At 39.9% G+C, this 13,099-nt stretch overlaps 2 protein-coding genes across 4 annotated transcripts in view; one reads left to right on the forward strand and one right to left on the reverse strand.

The window, feature by feature from the left end:
• Positions 1-6,496, reverse strand: part of atg2b (autophagy related 2B) — a 33,550-nt gene extending 27,054 nt beyond the window's left edge. For both annotated transcript variants that reach the window (XM_079832665.1, XM_079832664.1), the window contains exons 1-2: positions 6,185-6,496; positions 2,080-2,273 (exon numbers count right to left, since the gene is read on the reverse strand). In XM_079832665.1, coding sequence (XP_079688791.1) covers positions 2,080-2,241 — 162 coding nt within the window. In that variant the 5' untranslated portion in view covers positions 2,242-2,273; positions 6,185-6,496. The remainder of the gene's footprint in view (positions 1-2,079; positions 2,274-6,184) is intronic.
• On the forward strand, positions 6,404-12,888 carry gskip (gsk3b interacting protein). Of its 2 annotated transcripts, none has more exons than XM_079832667.1 (3): positions 6,404-6,570; positions 7,897-8,142; positions 11,160-12,888. In XM_079832667.1, the coding sequence occupies exons 1-3, from the start codon at positions 6,568-6,570 to the stop codon at positions 11,316-11,318; spliced, it is 408 nt and encodes a 135-aa protein (XP_079688793.1). In that variant the 5' UTR covers positions 6,404-6,567; the 3' UTR covers positions 11,319-12,888. The 2 variants fall into 2 exon arrangements, with proteins under 2 accessions (XP_079688793.1, XP_079688792.1); XM_079832666.1 differs by lacking the exon at positions 6,404-6,570 and adding an exon at positions 7,139-7,437.
• Positions 12,889-13,099: the final 211 nt, after the last annotated feature.

The following is a 13,099-nucleotide window of genomic DNA, read 5'->3' on the forward strand; positions in this document are numbered from 1 at the left end:
TATTTAATGCAAACAATTAGCCTGGTCTTACCAGACTCTCATACATTTCATTTGTACAGAGAGTCTGGCCACTCTCCATTGACAAGCGTTAATTTCCATGAAGGCGGGTACTCTGTTGAAGTTTAAAACTATTGGATATGCCCAGAGCCACTCTGGATCTGCCTTAACCAATCGCTAACGTTTGGTCGTGATGTATGTCATGCGCCGTTCGCCTTTTTCTCACATGGAAATCCATAAAAATAACTGTGCAGATTGTGCAACGCCACCTCAGTGATAAAACCTAAAACTTGTGCATTCGGATTGTGATTTATTCACGGTGGAGGGGAGAGTTGTGTGATCAGGAACGCGCTGCTCACGTGGTCCGTAACATGATTGTATGCCTTTTAATAAAATGTCATATGCTTGGTATGATAAGAATAAATGCTGCCATAAATAACGGCACAATTCAAATGTTTTATTTTTATTTTTTGAGCAGTGATGAAATATATTGCTCTTGTAAATACTTGCCAGCATCTAAAGAAATACAAGTCTAGAAATACATCCAAATTACAGCGAAGTGCAACCGTACGGTGCTCTGCAGGGGTCAAAAAAGATATAAACAGTGAATTTTGAAGTGATATAGTCTTGAAAACTCAGAGATGTGGATTCGGACAGCAATTAAATTACCACACGACCTTGGTGTTTGTCTAAAACAGTCGGTAATTCAGCCGGGGATTTTTACGCGGGTGGTGGGAGACGGACGACAATAAAATCCCTGACTAGCCCCAGTAAATGATGACAATACCTTCCGACCCCTAATTCACCACTAACGGAGCGAGCTGGAAAATCAAACCCTGTGAGGAGGAGGGCCACAACATCATGGCCACCAACAAAACTCAGCAAAGATTGTTCTTACTCCAGCTTTAACTTCTGGACATTCAGCAGCTGTGCCACAATGGAATGAATGTCTTCGCTCACATCTTCCTCCGCAACCATTACTGAACTACAACAACTCACACTAGCGCATGACATCAACGTCATCGTTCTCAGCCACTCCCTCTGTTCGCTGATTGGACCGGTAAAAATTTGTTCGGAGAAAACCTAAGAATATACCGCAGTCCCAGATGGAGTACTGAAGGAAAATGAAAATTGAGCGGAAGTACGTACAAATAATAGGAGATGGAAATGCATTTGCCGAATAAATTCTGTTGTAGCGAACATTAAACCCACGTGACTAATCGGATGTTTCCGTTGATGATGTCAATAATGTTGCATAACATTTCAAATGTGGCCTCTGACACAAATGTCATAGCCAAAGGTTGTAAGTAAAACGTCTGGTTACTACGACCTCCAAAAAAATCCTTCTGACGTTGTCTTTCCCACATGTATGGGGCTCGATGTGCCTTCTGCATTTCTTCTTCTGTGCATAGCGTTTAATTTGGCGACTGCAAGCTGCACTGCATAACTTCAACTGCAACTAATTCCATATTCTATGCGTGCCTTGTTTTATTTATTGTTGGTCACTAGGTTACCTACCAATACCAGTCATCCGCTCTAACAACTTGATGGAAACACCAAATTTGCATTTGTATTTGCATTTGCAGCTTTTTGATTACTTTAATTTCTGTACTCTACCTGTCATTTTGATCTACCTGAATGATCTACCTGTTTATTTCATTTGTGTCTTTGTTCTATTGTGTTCATTTTGTACTATTGCTTTACTATTATAAAGACTGTTTACTTGTCTTTAATAATGTATGAAATTTATATTCATATTTGTAAAAATTCTGGCGAGTAAAATAAAAAAAATGACTAGCCAATGGCGACTCGTGCTTCAGTGTCTCCCGCCTAGAGGGTTGGAAAACGGTTCATTGTTTCCCAAAAAGTTAAACAGCACAATCTAAAAAAATAAAAGATTTTGACAAAAAGAAAATGTTTGTGGATCTTCTTCTAATATTAACTTGAGCGTCATCCTGGAAAAGGTATAAACAATCCGGTCCCATTGATTTAAAAAAGAAAAGTAAAAGATAAATGATTCATGGAGTTTGTTCTATATGGAACCAAATATACGGGTCTAAAGCGCCAAAGTAGAGAACTTACCCATTTGTCCAGTGGCACTTGAGCGAGTGAGCCCGTGCCTTGATAGAGGTCCAGACTAAGCTGGTCCAAACTCAGCTTCTCCTGGAGGAAATTTCCAAGATATCGATGCAGCAGGTACCTGCAGGCCCGCTTCTTAATAGACTCAGAAAATGGCCAAGGCATCTTGACCAGCTCTTGGGTTCAGTGTGTACTGCCTGAAACACATTAAGACATCCCAGGTATTAAATGCCAGACTTAAAGGGGACATATCATGAAAATCTGACTTTTTCCATGTTAAAGTGTTATAATCGGGTCCCCGGTGCATCTACCAACCCTGAAAAAGTGAAAGGACAACCCAGTAACTTTGTTTTGGGAAGCCTTTCTCTGCAAGCACGTGAAAAAACGAGCCGCTCAGATTTCTCTCCTCTTCTGACGTAGGAAGGGGATATTATTATATTACCACCACCCATTAATCTGCACGTTTCCACCCACGGCACCACTATTTTGTTTTCACAAGCGACAACAGTGAACAAGACCCTTATGTGTATTTGACAGTATAAACACAAAAAAATGTGAAAGACAACTGGCTGTCAGACGTCAAGTCTTGAATAACTTGTTATCTGTGTGCGTGCGTCAGATAAGTGCGCACATTAGAAGTTTAAACACGTGGAAATAGTAAACTTTAATGATGAAAGAAGAACTGCTATCCGTGAGAGTGATTGTGATCTAGATAATAATCAAACCCAAGCAGATGTCTTGTTTTTGTCCGGCTATCACCAGACCAAGCTCAATTTAAGATTGAATATTAGTCTGGGGAGTCTGCTCTGTATTTTCAACTGCACAAGAGGCGTGATAAACTAGCATAAATTAAATGACTCTGTACCCAATTGGACAGTCCTTCAACCAATCAGACCACAAGAAGCATGATCAACGGGCAACGACCCATTGCTCTCTATCCGTCAACTTGTTAAACCCGCCAATAGCGTGCCAGGTGGATAAGCCAGTCTGTGATTGGTTCCCGAAAAAGTGTAACAGAAGCAGTAGAAATTAATGTACAGGTTTCCAGACTGAGTTGCAGGGCAAAATCAAATCGCCGGCAGATCAGGCTGGGTTTACCCAGTCTAGTCTTGTTTAGTATTTGGCAGAGAATCCGATTGAGGCAGGAACTGTGCAGCTCATTTGCATTTAAAGGCACATGCATGAAAACACCCATTTCTGACTACAGTCAATAACAGGCTATTTAGAACATGGACTTATAAATTATCTGTGAGGTACTTTAGGATTAAACTTCACAGACACATTCTGAGGACCCCTAAGACTTAAATTACATCTTGTGAAAATGGGTATAATAGGTCCACTTTAATAGCGTTTTACTGTGAACTGCAATGGATAGTGTGGTTTGGTGAAGTGCCCTGTATTGAGCTGGATAAAGACAGATAAACATAACATACAGAGAGACAGACAGTACATAATACACACAAGCCAGTCTAAACAATGGAATATGGAATTGATTAAAAACAGGGTTCCCACTCTTTCATGAACACCAGATTCAAGGACTTTCAAGGACTTTTTAAAGCACCTTTTATTTTAAATCAAGCACAATAAATATGATAAAGGTGGGTGTGTTACTGCCAATATATCAAATACCTACTGTACCTGTGTCTATCATTAATGCAGTAACGCTAAAGCATATACCGACAACTAAAATACAATTTCCAATGAGGAAACATTTCCAATGAGGTAAGAGGCTGGTGTACAAGAGTGAGCGAGTTTTAACGAGAGATGCAATTTGCAGGTCTCTTATTCCTGCTTTTAACATTTATTTCACACTAGTTTTAGTTTTCTTTTTTTTATCATTACTTAATTAAAACATCAAAATAGAGATAATATTGTATACATGAATTTTCCAATTAAAAGTTAATTGTTAGGCATTAAAAATATGCAAAATTATTTATTAAATTACCTGTACATGTACCTTTTTAAAAATCAATTCGAAGGCTTTTAAGACCTGCACATACATTATATTTAACATTTATAATCGCTGCCGTAATAACGGCCCATTTAAAATTTTTACGTGCTTTTCTTCTTTTTATTTTTTTGAGCGGTGATGAAATATTGCTCTTGTAAATACTTGCCAGCATTTCAGTACGGAAAGTCTAGGTCTTTAAAATGCATCCAAATTACAGCAAATTGCAACCGTACGGTGCTCTGCAGTGGCCAAAAAGGATATAAACAGTGAATTTTGATCTCATCTTGAAAACTCAGATGTGGATTCGGACAGCAATTAAATTACCACACGTCATTGGTGTTTGTCAAAAAACTGTAGGTAATTCGGCCAGAGATGTTTACACGGGTGGTGGGAGAAAAACGGCAATAAAATCACTGACTAGCCCCTGTCAATGATGAAAATACCTTACGACCCCACGAGAAACAATTCTGTCCGAATAGGGCTTTTGACAGTAGATGGTGCTTATGGAACAGCAGAAATATATTGAAATAGCTTCCTCCCGTAATGCTGTTTTGTTCTGGCTTTGGCAGCGCATGAAGACCAATTTTTGTAATAGCACCATGCTACTCTAACAAAATGCAGTTCATGCTTAAAGGGTTAGTTCACCCAAAAATGAAAATTCTGTCATTAATTACTCACCCTCATGTCGTTCGACACCCGTAAGTCCTCCGTTCATATTCGGAACACAAATGAAGATATTTTAGTTGAAAGCTGATGGCTGAGAAAGGCTTCAGACAGGCCTCCATTGGCATTCAGTACATTCACACTTCCAAGATCCATAAAAGGCACTTAAAACGTCGTTACAAAGTCCATCTCACCACAGTGGCTCTACAATAATTTTACGATGCGACGACAATAGTTTGTGTGCAAAAAAAAAAAATCAAAATAACACCTTTATCCAACTTGTTCTTGTCTTCCGTGTGTGCCTCCACGACGCATGCGCGAGAATATGACGTAGCGCCAGGGTTCGGGAATCCATGAAATACACACTTTAACCCCATTTTGAGAACTACGCCAAGACCTAAAGCACAATCAATGTAGAATTCAACAGCTTAGACACGCGCGTCTTCCTCTGCTCGTAAACAAATCGCTTCTGGCTCATGTGTCCGAACGCCGGATCTGCGTCATATTCTCGCGCATGCGTCGTGGAGGCACACACGGAAGGCAATAACAAGTTGGATAAAGGTGTTATTTTGATTTTTTTTGCGCACAAAAACTGTCGTCGCATCGTAAAATTATTGTAGAGTCACTGTGGTGAGATGGACTTTGTAATGACGTTTTAAGTGCCTTTTATGGGTCTTGGGAGTGTAAATGTACTGAATGGCCAATGGAGGCCTGTCTGAAGCCTTTCTCAGCATCAGCTTTCAACAAAAATATCTTCATTTGTGTTCCGAATATGAACGGAGGTCTTACGGGTGTCCAACGACATGAGGGTGAGTAATTAATGACAGAATTTTCATTTTTGGGTGAACTAACCCTTTAATTCAAGCACTTTCAAGGACCTATGTTTGTTTTCAAGTACTTTCCAGGCCTTGGATCCATGTGTCTGAAATTCAAGAACTTTCAAGAAGCCTGGGAACCCTATAATAAAAATAAAAAATAAAAGTGTTATCTTTATTCTCAGTTACTTTGCTGAAAAACAAACCCACACAATGAATCAGTGAAGAGTTAAAGAATGATTCGGTATGAAAACGTTTTTATTCTAGCTGACTAATGAAGAGCTCAAACTGATGTGGCTGTCTGAACAAATTACATCTGCAAACCTAGTAATTCAACACACTGTTGCAAAGCCTGGGATTACCTTGGCAAACCTATCAATTCACAGCATATGACTGGCATTTAGCTATTATTCAATGCCTTTAGAACAACACCAGAAAGTGTGGTGGTGATGATGAGCTCATTTGAAATGTTATTTGTCTGGCATGCCCCATATATACACAGTATAGTGACACCAATGTTTGCGCAATTCCCTTAAGGTTGGCGAGTTTGTTTGTTTGTTTCCAGCTAGCAATGCCAAATCACGGAGACACCGCACAACAGCAAAAGGGTTTACCCTTTCTTTCTAATGTACGTTACCGTGGTCGTTCAATATACGAATGTCAACGAAAAATAACTCACCTGTATTATAAAATAGCTGACTAACCGTTGTTCCTTGGCTTAGAGTGGACTAGCATGCTGGCTAAACACAATCCGTTATACCTTCATTCAAGTTTGTCTCTTCAGCTGATGCGTCGCTCATTAATAACATCTATATTCAGCTGGAGATTGTAGTCTTTGGGCGCATTATAAGTCAGGTCGTGAGAGAGCGGCATCTCTGTTTGTCTGCTTATAAGGCTAATGGTGGTGCTGTTTACAAACACGCTCGTGACTGCGCACTCTCTCGCGCGCCGCTCCACGCGGTGTGTTCACGAGCATCCGCGCTGCGCAGCCACTACACAGCTCGCGCGCGCAGCTACAGGAGTGTTATTTTACTGCGGATTGGAATAGTAAAGGCACTATTTATGGTAAGTAGGCTCAAATTAAACGGTGTAATGGATTTAGTTAATGATCTGACAGCAAGGGTTGTAAGTCATATCTTTGTCTATTTCTTTAAATCTGCGATCTAATCCGTCACCTTGTATTTACATACTATTTCAAACTGATACTACACAGAGGAGCACAGTTTGTTATTATTATGAAATTCTGCTATTTATTCACCACTGTTCATGATGTTTAAATTCATCATGGCTGATTACCATACGTTTTTAAACATTATATCATAAATTAATTTTAATAACTAACTCATCTTGCCTTTTTTTCGTCGGCGATTAAATAAACATTATAAAGTTTATGAATTAATGTGAATAATGGTATGTTATGACATAAACAAGTTCCATTTCATGCATGTGCTATCCAGTATATTTCCATCGGTGAATTTCAGTAGTAACACTTGTGGAAATGCAAATGACGTCACCTCACCATACACTTCATTATACCACGATAACGAAAAACAGCTAAATTTATGAAAAATAACCACTTTATGAAATGTAATGAGGTAAATTAAATGTATTCGGTTCTTTGGACAATAACTATGCATTTGGTGGTATGTGTGGACTTCTCTAGAATTCTCTAGAAGCCCCTCCGCCCCCAAAGATCGCGCAATTTATTACGTAAAGGGTTTAACTGTTAGCTCTGCGTTGTCATATACAGCCAACAGCTGAATTATATATTTTACTACATTCTGACGAATTTGTTTCCTAAAATATCGTACTGTAATGTTTGTCGACGCGGATACGCAGAAGCTGTTCTGCGCAACTGCTGCGCATAATTGACACACACGAGTCCTAGCCGGCATGAGCCGGAAGTGTTCTGACGAACCACCCCAGGAGGAGGTTAGTAACTCATAAAATTATGTTAATAAATAAACATTAACCGCTTCACACCTTATCATCTAACATATGAACTTGTTATGTATGGTGTGATGTTATTATTCTGTTAATATAACCTGTAAAATGCGTTATATGGAACTTTAACGCTACACGAGCCTCGATTGTCTTTAATAATAATGTTAGCTAGCACTTCATATTTTTCAGATTGCCTTTATGCAAGTTACATGATCATACATTACACCTATGATTCGCATTAAACGGTGTTTCTACCTCCCCCCAAAAAATAAAAAAATCGTACTAAGAGTAAACCGTACTACGATTTGTCAGTTGAGGAATTTGAGGCGTTAGCATGACTTCAGTCGCGCCCCCTCATGACCAGACGACGTCAGATGTTTATGAACATGCAGTGGTTTATTTGTCTAATAGTCAATAATCTGGAGGTGGTCTCCCTGTTGTGTTTAGGGGATGGAGGTGGACTGTTCGCCAGAGGAGCTGTCCAAGTGCTCGTATGAGGAGCGCTGTCTGGAGCTGGGAGAGGGGAAGGACATGCGACTGGAGGCTGAGGCGGTGGTCAATGATGTGCTCTTCGCAGTCACGGACATGCACGTCTCTCACAGTCTCACCAGCGGACTGGATGTGGCCTATATAAACGTGCAAATCAGAGAGGGAAACCGATTCTGCCTAGAGCTCACCGAGGCAGGGTTAAGGGTGAGTGAGAAAGTATCATCTATTCAACCCAAAAACAGCATTTTCTCTGTAATCTTGACAATCTGATGTTTTCCTAAAGGCGAAGATGGGGTCCACTTTCAGTCTAGACCTCGACTTTGAAGTCACCATGGAATCAAAACTCTCATTTTGTTAAAATGGAATATTGCAGTATTTATTAAGAATAATCTATGATCATTTTTTTTATTCATCAGCCATTGTAATCTTAAATCAAAATAACTTCCCCTCCCTCTTCTGATGCCATCACTTCTCTGATGATCAGCAATAACTAAAACCAACCATCCAATCAATTCCAGATGGACAGAATCAAGTAGCCTGGCCGTTCTTCCACTCAATTTTCATTTTCCTTCAGGATTGCGGTATATTCTCTGGTTTTCTCCGGTCAAATTTTAACAGGTCCAATCAGGGAACAGAGGGAGTGGCTGAGAACGATGACGTTGTCATGCTCTAGTGTGAGATGACATGAGTCACAATCAAACGTTAGCGATTGGTTATGGCAAATCCGGAAGTGGCTCTGGGCAGATCCAATAGCTTTTAACTTCAACTGAGTACCCGCCTTCAAGGAAGTGAACGCTTGTCAATGGAGAGTGGCCAGACTCTCTGTACAAATGAAATGTAAGGCTAAGAATCAAGTCCCGCCCCACATTTTTTTATCTTCTTCAAGATTCAACTTGATTTTAAAGGTCCTGTTCTTCGTGATCCCATTTTTCAAACTTTAGTTAGTGTGTAATGTTGCTGTTAGAGCTTAAATAATACCTGTAAAATTATAAAGCGCAAAGTTCAATGCCAAGCGAGATATTTTATTTAACAGAAGTTCCCTTTCAAAGCCTACAGCGAACGGCCGGTTAGGACTACATCCTGGTATTTCCTGCTTTAATTACGTCAGTAGAACAGTTTGTTGACTAACCTCCGCCCACAAGAATACGCAAAAAAGGGGGCGTGGTCTTGTTGCTCCCGCGTGGAGAAGAGGAAGTGTTGCGTTCGTAGTGTGTTTGTCGCCATGTCGTCGAGACGCTGTTATTTTCATCCCAGTCAAATCACCTTTGTTTGGCCTTCAGGGACTGTACTTTGAGCGCGTTCATCTCCCCGTTATGGTAAGAGGCGTGACCTTTCCTGGTAACGTGCGCTAAGCTGCTGTCGAATCACAACACGGGAACCGCTGGCACAATCAGAACTCGTTACGTATTTCTGAAGGAGGGACTTCATAGAACAGGGAAATCTTTCAAGCCGTTTTTAGGACAGTGAAAACAGCGGTATACAGATAAGTAAATTGTGTGAAAAATCGGGGGAAGGGGATCATTTTTATTGCATGATTTATAAACACCCATCAGTTTGAAAACACCCACAACTTTAGAAACACCCACTTTTGTTCCGCAGAGACCTCATACTCTTTTATTTGGGATATACATCACCACAATAGGGAAGAAAAGACTATTGCAACTTTACATGTTACTGTGCGTTCACACCGCCGCCGGCGAGAGCGTCAAAGTGGCCGGAAGTCATTCATTCTCAATGGGAGCCCGGCGGCGAGCTCCGGCGAGAGCGGCGCGGCGCGTCTTGGACGATTTGGGCGTCAAGGAGAGTTGAAGTCAGGTCAACTTTATGGTAATGAGCTATGACGCGGTTCGGCGGCAGCCGGCGGCAACCAATGGGAATGTAGTAGTGCTCCGCTTGAGATGATTCTAGAGAACGCAGCGCTGTAAACTTTGGTTCCGACCACATTAGTTCCCAAGCAAAATAGAGGAGGTTGATCACTGCTGGTGCGGCGGGTTTGATAAGAAGACGTGCAACATTATTTATCCACCACACAAATGGCTTTTAATTGGTTTATTTCGTTAGCAAACATGTAACTATAATTGTTAAGTTCTTTCCATCGATCTGCTTTTTTTAAACTTTCACATTTAAATGATTTCATGAGGTTATATTATACGGTTATACCCTACTTGTGGTCAGTCAGCACAAATGTCGGTCAACATGAATGTTTGCTTTGCAGCCCCTTTAAATGCCGTTTCAAAAAAGACCAAGCATTCGATCTACGTCAGAGCGGCAGCGCGTCCACGAATCTTTCTACAGCGTCGATGGCAGGGCGGCCAGAGCGAAGTTTGACGCTCTCGCCGGCGGCGGTGTGAACGCACAGTTAGGGCTATACAGTGGTTACACCATGGAATTACATATGCTTTTCTTTATTTGCTCCACCAAATGGCACCAATATGCCTTCCATTCGTTTTAAATAACTTGGCTCTATTTTAAATTTAAAGGTACATTATGTAACTTTTGGCCCTCTAGCGGAACTACATTGTTTTGGTTGTGATTTGGCTCAGTTTAGATGGAAAGGATGTCAAGCTGCACCCTTTACAACATTTCAAATCCCCCAGCTCTTGCCATCTCTGAAAAGCCAAGCCAATGTTGATTCATGTTTTATTATGAGCTCAATCACATTCTGTGTTCAGTGTTTGTTTAAAACGAGTGATTCCCTGGAGGTTGGAGATTTTAGCTGCTCCATGTCAACTTTTCTCTCTGGTTGTGACAAATAACCTCTGCCACTCCCACACCAGACACCAAAGTAGCCAGAACAACTTTTCTCTACTTACGAATATGATGAGACACAAAAGGGAAAGTGTACACAATTCATTTCCTGAAAAAAACATTTTGTCAGGTCTAACATATAAACACTTATAATAGTGAATGAGGGACAGGTGAATGAAGACAAAATTGATATATTGACTCTTTAAATTGTAAATTTTGAACCAAAAAAAGTAACATAGTGTGCCTTGGAGATTTACATTTCTAACATTTGTATTTAGAGGTGAATATTGTCTAGTACCATGAAATCCCCTCAGAATACAAAACATCAAAATATTATTAAAATAAAATATAGTACATTTATTTAATTTACACTTTCTTTGGTCAGTTCCAGTCAGGATAAAGATGAAAAGTGAGAACTAGGAGATGGTTAACCTGTGGAAATGTCCTAAAGACATGTGTTTGTTGTTTGTCAGGTGGTGGGTCACACCTTTGATCAGGTGGACGAGGGCTTGAACACCCAGTATCATGAGACTGTTTACTCGCTGCTGGATTCCCTCAGCCCCGGATACAGAGAAGCGTTTGGAAATGCTCTGCTACAGAGACTGGAGAGGCTCAAACAAAACGGACAGTGAGGGCTTCAGTATCATTCACAACATCTTTGCTTGCTAACAGTTCAACCCAGTCCTGTGCCGCTCTCAGCTTAAAGCATCAGCGGTACCTTATCGGTTTTTAGCCTGTGATATGTTTTAACAGACCTTCTTGGTGTTCGTTTGACAAACTGACTTGCCTGTGATGTTTTAAAGTATTTTACTATTATTTAGAGTGCTACAACACAGCGGGCCCAGATGAATACTCCAGGGTTTTTTTTTATTTTCTTTAACGTTTGTGCAAGAGAAATAACCCAAGCTGTTTTAAAGACTATGGGGAAATGTTCAAACAAAAATCTTTTATGTTAACATACAAGTGCTCTGATTTTGTATTAACTGGGTCCTGCAAAACAAGTTTTAGAGCTCCATACTGTACTTCCGTGTACTGCATGGTTCTCTAAAGTATTGTCATTAAAAACATATCGGATGCCTTACTTCTTTCATTCAAATGTCTGTTTAACCTGTATACAGGATAGAGGTTGTCTGGGGGGGGGGGGGAATCCTGATACATTCACTTTTCTCTTCGCTTGTTATCGATAATGTATCAAACTCCATTTGTGACTGTAAGAATATGTCTCTTGCTTCTGTTTTCTTTCTCAATCTGTCAAAAACAGGAGAAAGGACTGGTGAGCCAAAATGTGGTGGTGATATCCATCCACCCCTTCCAAAAGAGTATTTTTTGAAGAACATGGAGACATTCGTCATCATGCAGTTTCTTAAAAACGGTGTATTTTAGCACTGAAACAGAAGCTTTATACTTTTATTGATTTGAGTTGAGCAGAATCTTTTCCCCTGCATATTACATTACATAACAGCATGTTTGTGTGGGTGTCAATGCTCGTTTTTGTTGTAACGAGAGGGACAATTCCTGTGGCAAGAACAAATATACCATATGATATGCATTTTATTGTTTTAGGGGTGAGCAATTTTAAGTTACGTAGAATCACTGATTGACTGGTAAAAACATTACATATCAACACTACGCAGAATTGCACTAATAAAGCAGCCATTTTCTGAATGCGGAAAAATGTGCTAAAGTCACATTCCATTACTATTAAGTTTAGAACAGCATTTCAATCTTAAATAAATGCATACAGGAAGTTCTTGTATGATGGTTTCTACCTCATGTTGGTTTTATTTTGACCCTCTTTAGCATGCCTGTGAAATTGAAGCACGTTTCCCGCTGGTTTTGGATGAGGCAGATGATAACGACACGCTGTTTTGTGATAACAGTGGTCCTCCGGTTTTAACAAATTCCTGTGAAACAACACTCAATACTCTGTCCCAAAAACATCCTAATAATTTACAGAATGTTTCCTCAGACAACCCAGAAGAAAACGAGTATGAGAGTGTGACATACATGGCACAAATAACTTCTGTACCTGAATAAATGTTGCTTGCTTTTGTTTCCTTGTAATAAAAAGCACACATTCAGATGTTACTGTGGTTTGGTGATTCAGTTTTGTAGCCAAGTCATATTTTGCTTGCTTTAGGATTTAAAAAAAAATGAAAATTCTGTAATTAATTAATTTCCCTCATAAATTTTTGAAGCATCAAAGTGTCAGTTGTGTTGCTGTCATGGAGGGACAGAAAGCTCTCAGATTTCATCAAAAAGATCTTCATTTGTGTTCTGAAGATGAATGAAAGTCTTACGGGTTTGGTACAACATGAGGGTGAGTAATTAATGACAGAATTAAAATTTTTGGGTGAACTATCCCATTAAAGAATGTTTATTTTAGCAATTTTCCAGTTAAATAATCGCGTAA

The sequence above is a fragment of the Gobio gobio genome (genome assembly GCF_949357685.1).
Source record: "Gobio gobio genome assembly, chromosome: 13".
Classification (NCBI taxonomy): domain Eukaryota; kingdom Metazoa; phylum Chordata; class Actinopteri; order Cypriniformes; family Gobionidae; genus Gobio; species Gobio gobio.